Source organism: Lagenorhynchus albirostris, chromosome X (genome assembly GCF_949774975.1).
Source record: "Lagenorhynchus albirostris chromosome X, mLagAlb1.1, whole genome shotgun sequence".
NCBI classification, from domain to species: Eukaryota; Metazoa; Chordata; class Mammalia; order Artiodactyla; family Delphinidae; genus Lagenorhynchus; species Lagenorhynchus albirostris.
This window is the reverse complement of record NC_083116.1, coordinates 20,159,424-20,177,679: the sequence shown is the minus strand read 5'-3', so window position 1 is coordinate 20,177,679 and position 18,256 is coordinate 20,159,424. Positions and strand designations below refer to the sequence as shown.

The window sequence follows — 18,256 nt, the reverse complement described above, 5'->3', positions numbered from 1 at the left end:
TCCCCTTGGCCCCCTCCCCTAACTCCCATTCTTGCCTTTTCTAGGCCCTGCAACTGGTTTCTCTTTACCGACGTCCTGAAGAGGCTGAAGCTTTCCTCGAGGATCTTTCAGGCTCGGTTCCCGCACTTTGAAATCGCCACCTTGCCCAAGGCCGAGTTCTACCGGCAGGTGGCCTCCAGTCAGCTGCTGACCCCCGCCGAGTGGCCTGGAGGCATGGACGCCACCTCTGCCCCAGGCTCCTCTGAGACTGTGGAGCTGGTGCGGTACGAGGCGGAGCTGCTTCGGCTCCTAGGGTCCGAGGTGGAGTTCCAGCCTTGGAACAGTTGACCGGGAAAACAGCCCCTCCCTTTTCTTCTTTCTCCTCCCAAGTTCACCCTTCCCCCACCTCCCATGTCTTTCCCCCACCGAGCACCAGACTGCAGAAAGAGGCAATAATACGGACCAACAAGAAGCCGCCTTATCAATGCCAGCATTAGTGACTGGATTGTTTTTTTGTTTTTTTTAATTTGGTTACAGTTAGTTCTCATCTCCCTGTCATCGTCATTGTTGTCGTGGTTGGTGACGGGGGTGGAAAGTTGAACTCCACGTCTGAGGACAAGAGGTCCCAGGGGTGGTGGGAGGTGGCGCCAGGGTCCCTTGGACTGGCCTCCTTGTGTGTGACCAAGACCAAACCTGGGCCCTGGGTGGCCACGGCCTGTCCGGAGGAGAAAAGAGAAAAGCCCAAATCTCTGAGCGCCCCCTCTGTTCCCCTGTGTTCTTTTGTCTTCCATAGTATTTATTTTATTAGTATTTAATTTGTATTGTTTCATTGGTTTCTGATAAGTCTGTATCACTGTGACGATTTGAGACAACTTGTTGTATTGAGGGACTTTCTTCACCTCCTTTCTTTGTCTTTCTCGATTAAGCTCTGAAGCTGTTCCCTCCCTCCGAAAAAGTTACTCCCAGGGTTTTTTCCACCACTGGGGAGGGGGCGGGGAGGGGTGGGGGGGGCCACTGGCCTGTGACTAATGATGGTGGCTGGTGCTGGCCCAGGTCTGGGGGGTGGGGGGTGAATCCTGAGTCTTTGGTGCTCACCCCTCCCCCAGTTTTTCCCGTTTCACCCTCCTGCCCTTTGCAGCAGCCCTGCTGTCTCGAGATTAGTGTTTACTGGGGAGGGGAGGATTATGGGAGTAAGGGGTTAATGAGTGACTCTTATGGAGGAGAGTTGAGAACGGGTCTGAAGGATAAGGTAGCCCCCTCCTTGCTGTCCTCACTGCCCTCCTCAGAGTGCACAGTATGGGTTTGTTCCTGCAGCTTTCCCCCCTGCGCCCCCGGCCTCCCTGGATACTGAGCCTCTCGGCTCCCCACCCTTGTCCCCATCTCTCCCCCTTGCCTGACTCAGAGCACCACTTTCCTCTCTCTTCTCTCTCTCCTCCCTCATTCTCCCTCTGCCCCCAACCTGTTCTCCTTTGGAATCTGCAGAGGGCTCTGGGATTGCCTGCCAGATGTTGAACCCAGGCCTCAGCTATTTCCTAAGATGAGGGCAGGAGACTGGTCTCCTGCCGGCCTCCACTCCTGCCTGGGGACCTGGGGCTGAGTGTGCGGCCCTAGCAGGCTTCCCTTCCAGCGCTGGGTTTGTTCGTGGAGAGAGGGGGAGGTGCTTGGGCTGCTTCTCTGTCCCGGCCCCCTCTGTGGCGTTGTCTTTCCCACTCTTGTTCTTATTTTTCTATCGATTGCTATTTTTCCGAACAATCCTTGTAGAGAGTGTGTGCCATCCAAAGGCGGGAGGGCCTCCCTACGGCCAGCTCTGGTTGGAGATGGTACAGTTTTATTGTACAGGTGCTAAAACAACAACAACAAAAGAAGAAAATGGAAAAAAAAAAGGACAAAAAAAAAGGCAAAAAAAAAAAAGCCAGTTTGAGGATGGGACAATCTGTTCTCTGGAGACTCCTGACCCTTGCAGGAGCATTGGTGGTTATTTTCTTTGTATTGTGTTTGTTCTTTGTCCCCAGGGGGAAGTTCTAGGCCCCCTTCTGTAGGACTGCTCCCCACCCCCACCATACTGCCCAGTTGGTTTTGAACAGTTGTTCTCCCTTTCTAAAAAAAAAATATATATATATATATATATGTATATATATATATATATATATATATAAAGATGAGGGGTTTTTTGGGGTTTTAACTTTTTGGTTCTGTTGGGGGTCATGGTATTGTGTGGTTTATTTTATGTTTGCCTTTACTTTTTTGCATTTGGGTGTGTATTCTGGCTGCCCTTTATGTTTAATTTTAAGCAACTGGCTGTGGAGTCAAAAACACTTGCATACTGAAAAACCTGTGTCAGGGCTTCTGTCTCCTGTCTTCTCTCCTGCCCGTATTGGCTCTTCCGTGGTTACAGAAGGTGGGCGTCCCCATGAAGTCAGTGGGGAAAGCCCTGATCCTGCTTTGCAGTTTTGGGTCCTTATGGGCACAGCAAATGAGGACAAGGTGGAGTGGCCAGTGAGCATTTGGGTCACTGGGGCAAGATCTGGAGAGGAAAGGAAAGGCCGGGGCAAATCCCGGGGGTGGCCAGTGGGGAGAATTGAGCACCTGCGTTGGTCTGGCGCGGGGCGGCGGGGGTTGGTGGGGTCCCCCCCAGGCGTGCGCTGCACAGGAGGAGCATGATGCGGGGAGGGACCACCTTTTAGGTGGCTGTGAGGGATGCCGCTCTTTAACTCAAGGAAATCACCTGCCTGCCAGCTCTCTTGCCTGCCCTGGGCCACCGGTGTCAGCAGCTGACTTCATGGTCTTGTCACTGCCCTCACTGTCATGCCGGTGTGCCCCCTGCCCCCGTACCCAGTGCAGTTTTTCTGTGGTTCTGCTTTCCTAAGACCCCGCTACTATGGAGGCAAGATACCCATCCTGGATTTTACAACTTTTCTCCCTACTTCTGAAAAACAGTGGTAGAAGCTATAATTCCTTCTGACTGCTGGCTCCAGAATGAGCCCGTTATTGTTTGAGGGGAACGGGATGCCTGCAGGCCTGGGATGAGGCCCTTTTAAGCTATGTTCTTAGGACCTCTCACTGTGGCTGCAGTCTCTGGAGAGTCGTATCAGCGTACAGGCCAGGGGTCTGTGTGTCTGGCCGACAGGAGCCCAGCCAGCCCCAGGAGTGATCTGTGAGCCTGCACTTACCCACTTTCTGATCCTGAGGCCTCGGGTTCCCAAACAACACCTGAGGCCATGTGGCGAGTGCAAGGATCCAGCTAAGCCAGGGATGCTATGGGAGCTCAGAGGGATGGGCAGGGGCACAGGGTTGTTCAGAAGTGATGCCTAGTTGACAAGTAGGAAAATGGGAATTAGGGGTGGTAGGGAAGAATCTTTGAACTAAGGAGACATCTGAGCACAGGCTTGGAGACAAAGAAGGGTAGTATGTGCAGGAAACTACAACCCACTTCAGTGTCACCGGAGCTAGAAGGTACAGGTGGGGGAGGAGGGTGTAGGAGCCCTGCCAGCCATGCCACAGAGTATGGCTTTGACTTTTGCCTGAGGTGATGGGGAACCATGGGAACTCTTTAAACCAGGTATGACAGAGTATTTTTTTGGTTTTCTTTTAATACATTGGTAAAATGTGCTGGAGGTAGGACAGGCAGAGGGAGGGGAAAAGGTGATCCCTTGAGATTCAGAAGAAAGGATGAAGGGAGAGTCGTGGGGATGCTGTAAGGATTTCCATTTAGGGCAGGAGGGACATGCTGTGGGCAAAGTCCGAATGACTCCAAAGGAATAGGTGATGGTCCTTTGGGGACCCGTGGACAGCCATGGGTGTTTGGGGTGTGTGGGTGTGCACACCCCTTTATTTCTCTGGAGAAAGGGGATGAGTTAAAAGCGGGACCAAACAGCAGTTTCTTTTCTTGCTTTTGGGTTCCCTTCCCCACACCTTTTCTGGAGTCCTCTCACTGCCCTTCTGCCAGAGTGGGAAGAGCAAAGCAGGAGGTACGGACTGTGAATCCCATAAAGCAGGAGGTAAATCTGCATCCCTGGTCCGGACTGGGGTGAGGACGATGGCCTCTTATTAAGTGATCTAATCCTTTCAGTGCGGCCTAGGGGAAAGAGCCAGCCCACCACTTACCATCTAGGCTGACTTCGGGTGAGAGAGAACCTAATCTTTCGAGCCTTCATTACTCCATCTGCCAAATGGGGCTCAATTTACTGCCGACGGAAGAGAATCACACTGAGTAAACATGGCTGTTTAGCTGAAGTTAGTTCCTCCTACGTGCTGAGGTCACGAGCTTACAGTTAATGATGGTCTTACCAGAATGTTCATTTTTGGGGTGCAGGGTTGAGAGGGAGGCCCTGTTCAAGTCTCCGTACTCTGAGAAAGGACGACCCGCGATCTATTTGGGTTGGGGGGGGGGAATTGGGCGGTAAGCTCCTGCCCCTTCCATATTTTACCCTGTGCCGGGGAAGCTTGTTGGGTGCTTTACGGTGTCCCGTCCCTGCTAAGACAAGTGCGTGTGTGGTTTGCGGAGGATGAGGTCCGCCCCAAGGCCGACCTGCTTAGCTCCCAGGGGGAGGGGCCAAGTGCTGGAGCCTTCTGGACCCCGCAACAGGGCGGGCCAGGCTCCACGTGTTCCCCGAGACCACGGGTTTCCATGGCGAGGCGGGCTGCTAAGCTGCAGCGTTGGGCAAACGGACTCGGACGCCTCCCAGGAACTCGGGCTCACGCCGCGGGCGGTCGGGGCCCTCCGCGCGCAGACGGCTGTCGCGAGTGCCTCGATCACTCTCCGATTTCAAGGTTGAAAGCGGCGGTGCGCGCAAGTGTAGCTAAACGCAGGCCGCGGTGGGGAGGTGGCCAGGCCGGGCGCCCCGCGACGGGGGGCGGCGGCCCGGTCTCACTCCCGCCGCCCGTGCGAGAGTGGCGGCCGGCGCAGGAGGCCAGGCCCGCCGCGTGCTCACCTGCTAGTCCCGGAGGCTGGGGGTGGGTGGCTGCGGGGCGGGGCCAGGGAGCGACCGGCCAATGGGGAGAGGGCATTCATTCGACTGCTGAATTCCCCCTAGAAAGGGGAAGGGGAGGGGGAGGGGGCCGGGGCGAAAGTTCCAAGGTAGTGAGCGATGGAAGGCCTTGGTGGGGGCCGGAGCCGCCCAGGGACAGTTTGGGGCGCAGGGTCAGGACAGAGGCAGAGGAAGATGCCGGCCGCGGCCGCCTCCGCCAAGAGCGGCACGCCCCGCCCTGGCCGCCTCTCCCTTCCCGGGCTCCGCTGGGTCACCCGCCCGCCTGCGCCGGCTCCATAGCGCCACCTGCTGGACGCAGGCCGCACGCCTGGCGTGCCAAGGCCGAGGCTTTCACAGGCTGCGACCGCCTTGGCCTCCCAGGCCTGGGAGCAGCCGGAGGGGAATGAGCGCACTCACCTCGGATCCAGCGGCTTTGGAGCCGGAGGCAACCGCCTCTTTAAAAATACATGATGGGGGTCAGAAAGACTACGATCGTGAGAATACCTTCTTGTTCCGCCCCTCCCACAGGGCCTGACGCTTCTACCACTCAGTCCCACCCAGGGATGAGGAAATAGTGATGAGTCTGTCCCAGGAAGGGGGCAGCAGAAAAGGGCAGGAGTTCAGAGTCTTCGGGGCACCTGGTGGCAGCAAGGCATTGCTGGAAGCAGCCTTGGTCTTCTTGTGGACCTTGCTGTCGCTGTCCTGGGGTGGCTGCAGACGTGGGCAAGGGAGGCAGGTGCCTGCAGTGCTATAGGAGGGGAAAAGAGCCGTGGTAGCCCCCAAGTATGGGTTGTCCTTTTCTCGCCCCTCTTGCCTGCCTTAGTATAGGGCTGAAATCCCCATGGTTAGAAACAGGACTCATTCATTCTTTCAATAAACATTTATTGAGCACCTACTGTGTGCCAGGCACTGTGCTAGGCGCTGGGGATACATCAGTGACTAACACACAGTCCCTGTCCTTGAGGAGCTCACAGTCTATCGGAGGAGAAACATACATAAACACATAGCTAAGGAGCTACCATGTGCTAAGTGCTACAATAAGAGGTATATACAAAGTGCTGTGGGAGCTCAGAGGAGGGAGTAATGCATCAGCTGCTGGGGGTGAGGAGCAAGTCTCTTGACTCTATTAACCATTGCAAAGGCAGGGATGTTGTTGCCACGTGACCCTGGTTGAAATGAACCTGTCTCCTGAGGCTCTCCTCTAGCCCTCTCCCATAACTGTATCAGCACAGGTTAGTTTATCAGATTAGCTAATTTAACACTTCGAGTAGGAAAGAAACTGGACAGGGAAGTTTCTTTAGGGGCAGGGGATGTTCAAAGTAGTAACAACTCTTGGATGCTAAGGCTGGGGGGTGGGGTGGGGGTACCATGAGGGCACTGAGCCAGGGAGGGCAGGCCCTGGGCAGTGGAGCACCTGGGGTGAGTGCCTGTGCAGAGGGGAGGTTGGAGGTCACCTACCTCAAACTTTGGTCCCCCATCTCTCACCAGCTCAATCAGTAACCGTCCGCTGATGCTCACTAGTTTCTTCGTAGTGTGCCCTGCTCTTTGGGTGATACAGTCCCCTGCCCCTCAGAAGGTAATTGGGGAGACTAAATAGGTTCAGGTCATTGAGGATGTAAGTAACAGTTTGTGATTATTATAGAGATGTCACAGGCTGCTCACAATTGGTTGCCAAAACTGCCAAAACTGGTCTGGGGAGGCAGCTTCCATGAACCAAGACTTGAAGGATGGATACAACTTAATTGGTACTAGCGGGGTGGGAAGACCATTCCGGTTGAGCAGAAGCAAGTAAAGCAAAAGCACAGAGGTGGGAAACTCCAACAGAGGCACATTCAAAGGCCAGCCAATCCACCCCTTTGACTGGAGCAGTACACAGGTCAGGGAAGCAATGCTGAGCCGACTGGGGAAGTCAGGCCCTGATGGTGAAGGGCCTTGCCAGAAGGTCGAAGACTTGGGAACTTGTCTGAAGACAGAGCTGATGCTAAGCGCAAAATACTTCTGGAACGGCTGACCTGAGCCCTCAAGTGCTCCCCCACACCTCCTCCAGGACCCCTGGACTGCCTCACGATTCAGAAAATAAAGGGTTAATGCCCAGCTGCTCAGAACAGATTGGAGGTTAATTTTTTTTTTTTTTTGGCCGTACGCGGGCCTCTCACTGTTGCGGCCTCTCCCGTTGTGGCACAGGCTCCGGACGCGCAGGCTCAGCGGCCATGGCTCACGGGCCCAGCCGCTCCGCGGCGTGTGGGATCCTCCCGGACTGGGATCCCCTGCATCGGCAGGCGGACTCTCAACCACTGCGCCACCAGGGAAACCCGGAGGTTAAGTATTTTGAGTGTCACCCCGACCTGGAGGCATCCTGGCAGAGGAAGAACAGAGGTGGTGCCCTGGCAGATTGGAGGGGCTGAGTCGGATCACCCTGGGGGGCTGCCAATATGTCTGGGGACGGGGTTAAGCTCTGAGTGAGTTTGAGCTAGGCTGGGAATGTGGAAGAACGGCCAGATTTGAGAGACAATGGCAAACTGCGCTGGAGTTCAGGAAATGGGGCGGGGACAGGGTCAAGTGAACACAGCCATCAGCTGGCTCTCAAATGTCAAGCTTAGAAGGTCAGGAAGATGGTGGCAGCATTAAGAGAAACAGGCAAGTCATGATGGCCTTTTTGTTTCGAAAGGTTTTGTGTGTGTGGAGGACTTTCAAATAGCCATTTTTGATAGAGGGGCACTCTTTGAGGGACTGACAGGCACCCGGGTAGAACTGTCCAGCAGACCGCTAGGAATGTGAGCCACAAGCTGAGGAGAAGAGTGAGGGCTGGAGCTCTAGATTCCAGACCCAACCCAAAGAGCCCTCCTGGAGCCAGGAGGGTGGATGAGGCCCTTGGGGGCACCCACATGTAAAGTGGTGGATGTGGAGCCCGACGGGCACAGAGAGAGAGGGTGACGGAGGACTCGGATGAGCCCAGCTAGTGCCCAAGGGGATGGGAAGTAGTGTCATGTGCCGTGAGGGCTCACAGGGGCCAAGAAGTGTGAAGAAGACCTTCGTATGATGAGTTCTATGGGGTTGGGGTGAGGGGGGCAGGGCCAGTCTCAACCCACGTGGCACCTTTGTGCCAAAATTACTTTTAAAGGTGACCCCCTTCAAGATGCTTTACTTTCCGCCACCAGGAAATGGTCATAATAAACTGATTTTATTAGAAAAAAATCACGTTAACGCCAAGCGCTGGAGACGTGTGAGAAATACACCTGCACAACCATGTATGCTTCCCTCCTGGGGGGAGAAGAGGGAGAACAAGAGGACGATAATGGGCTTGGCAGTGACCAGGAGAGAGAAGGGCAACCAGGGGAGGTAGTTAGGTCACGTGGCTGGTTTTGTGCCAGGGACATAGCAAAGGTCCTGAGGCACTGATTCACATTAACCAAATTCACCAGATAATATCACTGTTTCCAAGGCTGACATATTAGAGCTCTTAGGCTGGCTCTGAAACGTGGCGGAGAGAGGAAAGCGAATTCACAGAAGAGACAGGGGACAGGATGGAGGCCCCAGGCCGAGGGGTTGACTTCAAGAGAAAATTGGCTGACCCCTTCTCAGAAAGAGGAAAGATGGAAGGAAGGCACATGGAGAGACAGGAGGAACAGGGAGCTCACAGCTGCTGGCTCCCGTCTTCGTGGAGGAGGAATCAGGGTGAGGTGAGAAAGCTGGAGGTCAGGGGCCGCGGCCCACTGGAGGTGGTCTGCTGCAGCGGTCGCGGAAGTGGCTGGGTGGACCGACCTGTGAGGGGAGTAGAAAGTAGGCTGAGCAGCAAGTAGGCACGAGCGGGGACAGAGGTGGGCCCGAAGCACACCGCTACTGGATTATCCGACTGTCCCCGGCCCCGCCTGCCAGCAGGGAAGCGGCAGGGGCAAAATTAATCAAGAGGGAAGCCAGGATTCGGGGTGCAGGGCAGGGCGCCCGTGAAGGCTGGTATTACAGCCCGAGCCCTTGGCGCAAACATCCAGCTAATTTAGCCCCCCTCCCCCCGGGGACGTTGTGGCTGGGTCTGCCCCTGGAGGGGCGCTTCAGCGAAGCGCTCTGGGGAGCTGATGTTTCCGGCCTGCTGGCTAATGACTGGTGGGCAAAGAGGCTGACCCCAGGAAGAAAGCGTCTTCCCCAACACACATGCTCATCGAAGGTCTCTTCCCCTGGACCTGCTCCAGCTCTGTGACATCTCTCCAGATGTGGCGGCTCCAACCTGTACCCCATAGGCTCAGAACAACCGAATCTTGGTTTGTACAAAGGGAACCGGAGAAGGCTTTTCCTTAAAACAGAAAACTCCCCATCTCTGTGGCTGACCCACAGAGAGACACACACCCTTGAAGACCTCACAGCTACACCCCCGTCCTCACCAAAGAAATGGAGATACAGACCCACGAGTACACACAAATACATACAGAGATATTCACGTACGGGATAGTAAGTACTCTGTGGAGGGAAAGAAGATGGTGAAATACAGTCAGGCAAAAAGACTCTTCTCACGAAGCCCCTACCCCAGCCCTGGCTACAGACGTCTCAGGAGGTCTGCCCTCCGTCACCAAGTCAGCCTATTACCCCGACAAGAACATAGCCCCTAGTGCTCTTGAAAGCTGTGGTCTGACACCAGGGATGCTCCGACTGGGCCTGTCTTGGCCATGGTGACGCCGGGCAGGGGTGGGGCACGGGGGTGTGGTGTACTGACCCCCCACTGAAATATAAGGGCAGGTGCACTCCTTCAGTCAGGCTCTTAGAGGAAGTCCATATACAAATGCTGCTCCACTTTGCCTGGTGGGTCACACTTCCCCCCAAGCCCTCCGTTTATATGTCATGGGGCTCCATCTTAATGAGGGAAGTGGGGTTGAATGGGGAGAAGGGGGCTGGGGTTGGGGATCTGGTCAGTAGGCTCCCAGATGTGGTCACACTAGGCTCAGCCGTAAACAGGGACCCTGAGCCCGAGGAGAGCTCAAGTTCAGCCACCGGGGTCAGCCCAACAGTGGGGCGGCTGGGAGGAGAGAAAGTCTGGTTTCCCAGAAGGCTCGGATTGTGGGAACCCCTTGCAACTACCTGGGTTGGAAGTGGCTGAAGGTGAGCCTGATCCCTCAGGAGCTCCCTCAGGGTCTCTTCAGGAACCAGCAGCCCCTCCATGGGGGCCCCAGTCATCATGCCCTGTACATAGGAGGAGGGCCTCAGAGGCCCCTCCTTGACCCCAGGGGCTGCTGTGGCACCGGAAGTCCTGATGAAGGCCGCAATCACAGTCCCGGGGGGCTGAGAGCTGGGCCCTGTTGGGCCAGCCCCTGTGACCGAGGGTGGTGCTGGATTGGTCGGACAGTTGCCCCCAGCCAGAATTTGGGGGAGGCTACTGAGAATCAGCGGAGCCCCTGGTGCTGCCACCTGGTTCTCTTGGAAACTGGTGTTCAGGGGGAAGGAGGCCTGCAAAGTGAAGGTGTCCTTGAAGGTCGAAGCAGGCGGAACACTCTGGAGAACGAGCTGGGTTGAAGCAGTAGTACTGGCAGGAGGCCCGTTGGTCAGCACTGTGGTCAGCGGGATGGTCTGCAGGGTCAAGGCCGAGCCTGACCCGACAGGGGCCACTCCTAGGTGGATGTTGCTGGGCACTGAAGAAGTACTGAGGAGAAACAGAAAACAGATTTGGTTCAGGTAGGAGGCTCAGAAGGAGGGCACAGGAGGAACGGAGCTGAAGGCGTTTTCTTTGTCGTCACTTTGGCTACCGTTTGTTGAGCACTTAGTAAAGGTCAGGGATCATTCTAACTGGCTGGCATGCAGGATTTCACTCAATCTTCCGATCAGCCATGAGTCAAATAAGATTAACAATCTGATTTTACTGTGTGAGGAAACAGGAACAGAGAGGTTAGGTAACTTGCCCTAGACCACACAGCTAGTAACAGGGACACAAGGCTTTCTGACTCCAGAGCTCGTGTTTGTCACCGCTCCACTCTACTGCCGTCCCTCTTCAGAAGAGCATCCCTGTGGCCCACACCAGCGTAGTGACAGGTACATACATATAAACCAGACGAAGGCCAAAGTTTCCACGGAAAATTGGAGGCACCTTAGTGTGGACAAGAAGTAGCAAGAGCTTTCCTGGTGGGCTTGGAGGGCCTGAGGAAGGCAGGATGTTGCCTCTTTTCTGGAGTGGAGGAGGCTTGGGGGGACGAGCCCAGGAGTAGAGGCTCCCGGTGGCTGCTTGGGGAGCACTCTGGGGTAACAGAAACAGCCCCAGCTGGCAAGAGAAGCATCCCAGGTCAACAGCTGGCTTGGCCGTTACATTGGCGTGTGACCTCAGGCAAGTCACTTTTCCTCTTTTAACCAACAAGTGTCCCACTGGCTTCCCAGGGATGCCACAAGGGTCCCAGGAGACCCGAGAGAGAGCGGAGCTTTGCAAGAAGCTGAAAACGCTCCCCATCACGAGGTACTATGGGAAGACTTGGAACGGCCTGGGCGCACTTACCTCACAGCTTTGGTGCGTTTGGCCTGGCTCTCTGGTGGAGAGACAAGCACCGTGGAGGTAGTGGGGATCTCCTCGTCTAGAGACAGTCCCGATTCCAGACTCGCAGATGGCTGTAGACCAACGTGCTGAACCTTTGGCTTTTCCCAGGAAGTGGCGCCCTTGCCATGCGGGGCAGCTCTGGATGATACCCTGGAGCTGGCTCGCCGGGTGGTGCTGCTGGACGAGGTGGAGGGAGTGGAGGCCTGAGGGGATGTGGCTGGGACTTCACTTCTCTCGTCCTCATCTTCAATCACCACCAGGTCCTTGGGCATCTCCTTAAACTGGTACACCAGCCTCTGCCCTTCCACTTTGGCAAGGATGCCTCTTTGGTAGTAATATCTGTGGGACACGGGACAGAAAGTGGGGGGTGAGCCAGGGACACACCACCCTCCCGGGCAGGGTGCGCACGAGGTGGAGGCTGGTCGGGGAGCCAGACGGGAGCCCAAGGGCGAGGGAAGGGGTAGGGCCAACTCTCGGACTTGGAAGGCTTTTATGAAATTTCTGATATCTCCCCCCTGATGACTCAAAGGGTCCACAAGCAGGGATTTCAAATGCTGACCCCCATCCTGCTTTGGGGCAGAGGACGGGAGTGAGTGAAGGATGGGAGGGGTGGACGATGGGGGTTCAGCAATCCCCCAACCTGAGAGACCGACCGTGGGTAAGTCAGGCCCAGCTTCCTGGACCCCTAGCTTGCAGAATATGAAGGAAGCCCTTCTTGGGGATGGGGGGCCCTAAAGTTCTCTTTCTGCTCTAAAAAGAAAAAAAGGCTAGGACAGAAATGCAAGAGGAAGGGGACTGTCCCTCCCAGGCGGGACCTGGGAAATGGGCTGGGGGGCAAGCAAACGGGAGAGTCACAGGAATTCCCTCCTCGGAAGAGCGTCCCGGTGACTCAGGCCACAGGAGCGAGGCACTTACACATCACCCAGAGCCCAGTCTTTTCAGGGAAAATTGGAGGCCCCTTAGCGACGGGACTCCCTGGACAGAAGGAAGAGCTTGGTGACTCCTCAGGGCAGTGGCTCCTACCTTAGTGCCCGTCCCATCGTCTCATAGTTCATGTCAGGCTTGTTCTTCTGCTTCCCCCACAGCTTGGACACCGCTTTGGAATCCACCAGCTTGAAGATACCTTTCTCTCGCTGGGTCCACTTGATGTACTTGGGGCAGGTGTTCCGGTCTTGCAGAAGTGCGAGGAGGAACTCCCACAGGTAGATGGTGCTGCCTGCAGAGTGGCAGGCGGTGAGGGGGCGCCCAGGCCCCCCGGCTCCCTACCCACCTCACCTGCCTCCCTGCCGTACCTTTGCCATCCTTCGATTTCTTCCGAATGGGGATGCTGGGGTCAGTGATGGGTGAGCTACTGCGGTTGCCCTTGGTCTTCCGGACTGTGGGGGGATGGTGGGAGCAGGGTGAGGCTGAGCCCAGCCAGGGTGAGCGCTGAAGGGCGGCTCCTGGGAGGGAGGGCCCAAGCGCTCACCAAGTTAGGTGATGAGGCAGACAAGGCAGAGGCCCCGGGAGGCCCGGGGTCACTCTCCACAGGCACAGCCTTCAGGTGCCCGCACCTGCCCAATGGCCAGCCCTCATTTTCAGGCCCCAAAGGTAGAGCAGAACACTGCTCCTGTGTGGGCAATGGAGTGCTTACTGATGCGCCACCTTTAGAAGATCAGAATCCGCCTCGCCTAATTTTTGAAACAAAAAGGCAGCCTAAAGGCGTGACTGTGGTGTGGATAAGTGTGGCACCAGGGTTTGGTTGCCGCGCGGACGCGGCAGTATCGACCAGCCATCGCCTGAGTAAATCAATAACACTGGGGCTTGGGAAAGCCCAAAGTCCTCTCCCATACATGGTCTCAGCTCCGTAAGCTCCAAGAGGGAAGATAAGAGCATGGGTTGAGGCAGAGGCCCCCAGAGGGCCAGGGACTGGCCAGGGGGCCAAGCCTGGTGTCTGAACACTCAGTACAGGATTCAACCCACGGGGATCATTGGGTTTTTAAGAGTTTACATATCTGCTGGGCAGATGGGGGTGGCCTGGGAAATGTCAGGCTTTGGGCAGGCCACCTGATGGGGCCCGTCTTTCCAGAAGGGAGGACTTTCTGTCCATCCCGCCACACCGGAGAGCTGTTCTCTTAAATGTGTCCGTGAACCTAACCCCGACACTCACCCCTACTTATGGTATCCCTGAGCCCCTCCTACTGCCCACCCCCCTAAAGGAACACTCTCCCCTCTCCCCCCCCTTCTCTCTCTTACGTCTCTTCTTCGATTTTCCAGTCTTCTTGGTACTTTCTTCTCTGGGGACCTTCTCCTCCAGACAGCACTCCTCCTGGCCACCAGTGTCACCAGCCCTGTTCAGGGCGTCGGGCTCAGAGACAGGAAACAGGTAGCTGGGCAGAGTGACGGCTGGAGCAGGGTCCGGGTCTGGAAGCATTTCGGAGGTGCTGACTGCAAGAAGAAAGGCCTGAGGTGGGTGCGGCCCAGGGCATGGTCTCCCAGTGCTCAAGAGAACAGTGGGCTCCTGGCGGGGCGGGGCGAGGCGCCATTCCCCACGGCCCCAGACACAGGATACACCTGAAAACGCCTCCCGTGTCTCACAACACTAGGAGAGGAAACATCTGCAGAGCTGTGGGCACGAGCTGGCCCCAATCACGGCGGCCACGTTTATAGCGCACTGCTGGTGGTGGGGAAGTTCCAGGTGACACCCAAGGAAAAGGGCCACCTTGATTTAGTCATCTACTCATTTCACAACCGGAAGGAGCCTTAGACATCATTTAGCCCAATTCCTCTGCTTTTCTGGTGAGGAAACTGAGACCCAGAGATGGCAGAGCATGTGCCCAAGGTCACACAGCAAGCTGGTCACACATGCCTGGTACATGCAGGCACTCAGAAAATATTTGTTGCATCCTGAATGAATATTAGTGACAGAGTCGGGATTAGGAATGCTAGGATTCAGAATTTGCAGCTTCAGGGCTTCCTTTCCCCCACTGTATCCCAGTGCTTCCTTGGGAAGGGGCAGTTGGGGCCAGGAATCCTCCTGTGGAGTCACGGCAAGTGCGTGGGGGGTGCTGAGGGAGAAGCCTGCCTCGGGGGCCATCGGAGGAGGTAGGGGCCAACCTCCCAGAACAGTGAAGGGATGAGGAGGCCACGCCCTGCACGGTCTTCCTGGGAGCTCAGCAAGACAGCAGAGGGGCCTGAAGTTACCCTGACCAATAGTATTCAGCCTTAGAAAGGAAGGAAATTCTGACACATGCTATACATGGACGGACCGTGAGGACATTACGTAAGTGAAATGAGCCAGTCCCTCCAAAACAAGTACTGTAAGCTTCTACTTATCTGAGGTCCCTAGAGGAGTCGAATTCATTGACACAGAAAGTAGAATGGTGGTGGCCAGGGGCTGAGGGGAAGGGGAAATGGGGAGTTAGTGTTTCATGGGGACAGACTTTCAGTTTTACAAGGTGGCGGCTGCACGCTGAAAAATGGTTCAGGTGGCCCATGCTATGTTATGTGTATTTTACCATAATTGAAAAACTAGAAAAAAACCCGAACAGTCACCCTGGCCATCTTTGCTTGTCTCCAGTGCCGTCCTGCCCTTCCCATTCCAGTCACAGCCAAAGAGCACGTGCACGTGTATATGGGTGGGTGTGGGTGCGCGCACATGTCCCTGAGAATCTAATACACGGATGTGATATTTTTAAGGGAATTTTGTGTTGCTTCAACTTAAGGCGCTAGGGTTCAAACTTACAGATCTGCTTCTCATCCAGGATGTCATTGGGAGACTCGACGTTCAGCAAGACTTCAGTGGTTGACATGGTTTGCGAGGTTGCTTCATTGTCATCTGGTGCCGGGTTCCATGATGTGGGGGAGAAGAAAAGTTCCCTCAGGGCATAGGGCAGTGGATGCAGCTACAACCAGGGCCAGCTCAGAGAATGGAGCTAAGGAGCCCGGGGGCAGCCGGGAGGGGACCAGCGCGCCTCCCACCCTGATTCTCCACCTTTCTCTACACCCATCCCAGCTGGTCTCCCCTCACTGTCCCGCTCCATCTCAGGAGATCATGAATCCATTTAGGTGGTTTCCTCCTCTCTGAAGTGGTACTACCTCCTGCTTATCCTAATCACCCCATCTAACTTCCAACTGTTGGGGGCCTTGACCTTGGCTGCGTGGGGTCACTAGAAGCCATTGTGGACTACTGTTCCCTGAAGACAGAACCCTTTTTTCCTCCACACCTTCTCTGCCCAGGAAGGAAACAGACCTGCTAGCAAAAAACTACCCTCCAGGATCTGATCCTGAGTCATGCACAAGGTCCCGTCTGTTATGATGCCATTGTGAACGTCGTCCAGCTCCAGGCCTGAGTACAGATGCAGTAATTCGGGGTAGGGGACCTGCTCCACGATCACAGCTGGGAACACTGAAGGGTCTTCCAGCTATGGAAAAGAGAGGGATCTGGTTCAGGGCTCACCCGCCTCTCCCAGGAAGCCCTCCGTACTGACCCTTCTTGCAATTCCTAATTCTTGGATCCCTCAGGGGCTGTCCTTTGTAGGGCATGACATTGCTCTGGGTCCAACCTCACTAGGTGATGCTTTGAGTGGGTTCTTAATGAATAGAGATGGGTTAACTCTGTACCAGCTGCACTCAACCAGGGGCAGACAGTTCTAACTGGTCGTAGTTATGGGTTAATCGGTGAACAGGGTTAGTGCTCAGTCTATGAGAAGGATAAAGCTCATTCTGAAGCCAGTGGGAAAGGATTCGTCAATGGCAAAAAGGGCGAGGGACTCAGCCTGTGCTCAGGGTTGAGTACCAGGGTTAGGGGCTCAGATTGTGAACATCTTAGGGCTCAGTCTGTGGTGATGAGAGTAGGAATGAAGACAGAAGAACAGAGGCATTATAGAGGTAGGAAGGTAAGGGCCTAGTCCCTGCCTGGATGGGGGAGAGGGTTCTGATTTCCAGCTTGATTCAGTGGGTGCATGGGGATACTGTTCTTGTTAAGGGGGAACCCAGAATGACGAGGAGTAGGTTTTTGGAGAAAGATAAGGGAGAAAGTGTCTGAATATGGTGAGTTGGAGGCACCACTGAGATACTTAAAATGGAGACACCTCAGGGAGTCAAAAATATGTATCCAAGAGCTCATCCCTGGGAGTGGAGAAAATTATTGGGATGAGAATTTGACCCCCAGAGGACATAGTTGTTCTAAAATCAAACAAAGCTAAATTTAAAAAATGAGTGCGATCACAACTGTTTTTTAAAAATGACGAATAGAAAGAAATATACCAGGATGTTCATAATAATTATATATTTTGGTTGTGAGACTTTGGGTGATTTTTTTCTTTTCTACTTGTCTGTATTTTCCAAATTTTCTTTCATGAGTCTGTTAATTCTTTCTTCATGAAAAAAAGAACGAGAATGCTCAGTTCTGCCTAATGTTCCTGAAGGATCCAGAAGAATAAAAGCGATGAAACTGGCTTTGGGTTTGGCCGCTGGGCAGTCACCTGGCTAGAGCAGTTTCAGGGGAGTGCTGGGGTCTCAAAACACATTACAACAGATCTCAGGGAGGACGGACAGAGGGAGGCAGGCAGGTGGGCGTAGTGATTAAGGCCACAGAGTCTAGAGCTACCAGTCCAGTACCGTAGCCACTAGCCACCGGTGACTGTGTACCTTTTTTCAAGATTAAAATTTCAGTTGCACCAGCCATAGTTCAAGTGCTCCATAGCCACATGGCCCCACATTGGACAGCGCAAATCTAGAGCCAGACTACCTGGGTTTGAAACCAAACTCTGCTATTTACGAGCAGTGTGATCTTGCGCAAGTTACCTAACCTTTCTGTGCATCGGTTTCCTCCTTTATAAAACTGGGGCGGTCATATTATTGACCCCATAGGGTTTTTTAAACAGATCAATGTAGATAAAGCGCTTAGAACAGGGTCTGGCATACAGTAGGTTCTCATTAGGTGCTTTAGGCATCAGGGGCTTCTAGGAGACAAGTAACGTTTTATTTCTTAACCTGGGTGGTGAGTTAATGCGTGTTCACTTTATAGTTATTCTTTAAATATATATATATATATATATATAATTTATGCACTCTTTTGTATTCATTTTTTAAATTGAAGTATAGTTAATTTACAATGTTGTGTTAGTTTCAAGTGTACAGCCAAGTGATGCAGTTATACATACATACACACACATATACACACACATATATATGTCCTTTTTCAGATTCTTTTCCATTATACGTTACCTCTTTTGTATTCACAGTATATTTTGCAACAAAAATTGTTTCCTAAAAAGAGTGAGAGAAGGGAGGTGAAAAAGTAAACCCAGAGGGTGGAGGCTACACTGGGGAGAAGAACAGACCTAAGAAGGTGGTATGTTGGAGGAGGTGGGCAGAAGGGAGGAAAGGGTTTCTTTTAGGGCTGGGGAGACATGAAAATGTTCTAGGTTGAGGAGACAGGTGTGGGAGGTCTGAAAGGTACGAGAGAGAGGAGGTGATGGATGGTGTGAGGTCTTGAAGGCGGCAGGAGAGAAGAGATTAAGCACTGGGGTAGGTGTTACCCTTGGAAGGAAGAGGGTCACTTCTTTGTCCCAGGCCGGAGGAAAGGAAATAGGAACAGGTGATGTTATTGCTAAGGGGGAGAAGGGAGGGAAAGTGAGGGCGTCCCTGGGTTTGAGCTTCTCTGTGGATTGGAGGAGAGGCTGTCTGCTGAGGGTGGAGGGGCAGGCGTGGGGTCGGGAGGGAAGAACAGCTTCGGTGAAGAGCAGCCTTTATGAAGAACAGAAATAATTGCTGAGTGGACTAGAAACAAGTTAAAAAGTGACTAGCGGAGTTGAGAACC

The 18,256-nt window shown here is 54.2% G+C and overlaps 2 protein-coding genes across 10 annotated transcripts in view; one reads left to right on the top strand and one right to left on the bottom strand.

Annotated features, from left to right (window-relative positions):
• Nucleotides 1-470, top strand: part of BCORL1 (BCL6 corepressor like 1) — a 59,240-nt gene extending 58,770 nt beyond the window's left edge. For both annotated transcript variants that reach the window (XM_060138357.1, XM_060138358.1), the window contains one exon: nt 45-470. In XM_060138357.1, coding sequence (XP_059994340.1) covers nt 45-327 — 283 coding nt within the window. In that variant the 3' untranslated portion in view covers nt 328-470. The remainder of the gene's footprint in view (nt 1-44) is intronic.
• Nucleotides 471-5,811: 5,341 nt separating this feature from the next.
• The window catches only part of ELF4 (E74 like ETS transcription factor 4), a 47,796-nt gene continuing 35,351 nt past the window's right edge, over nt 5,812-18,256 (bottom strand). For 4 of the 8 annotated variants that reach the window (XM_060138749.1, XM_060138747.1, XM_060138748.1 and 1 more), the window contains 8 exons: nt 15,683-15,854; nt 15,176-15,268; nt 13,687-13,878; nt 12,744-12,827; nt 12,475-12,667; nt 11,413-11,790; nt 10,014-10,572; nt 5,812-9,398 (listed from right to left, as the gene is read on the bottom strand). In XM_060138749.1, coding sequence (XP_059994732.1) covers nt 8,904-9,398; nt 10,014-10,572; nt 11,413-11,790; nt 12,475-12,667; nt 12,744-12,827; nt 13,687-13,878; nt 15,176-15,268; nt 15,683-15,854 — 2,166 coding nt within the window. In that variant the 3' untranslated portion in view covers nt 5,812-8,903. Of the gene's footprint in view, nt 10,573-11,412; nt 11,791-12,474; nt 12,668-12,743; nt 12,828-13,686; nt 14,828-15,175; nt 15,269-15,682; nt 15,855-18,256 lie in introns of those variants that run through there. The other 4 variants (XM_060138753.1, XM_060138754.1, XM_060138751.1 and 1 more) reach the window with 4 other exon arrangements.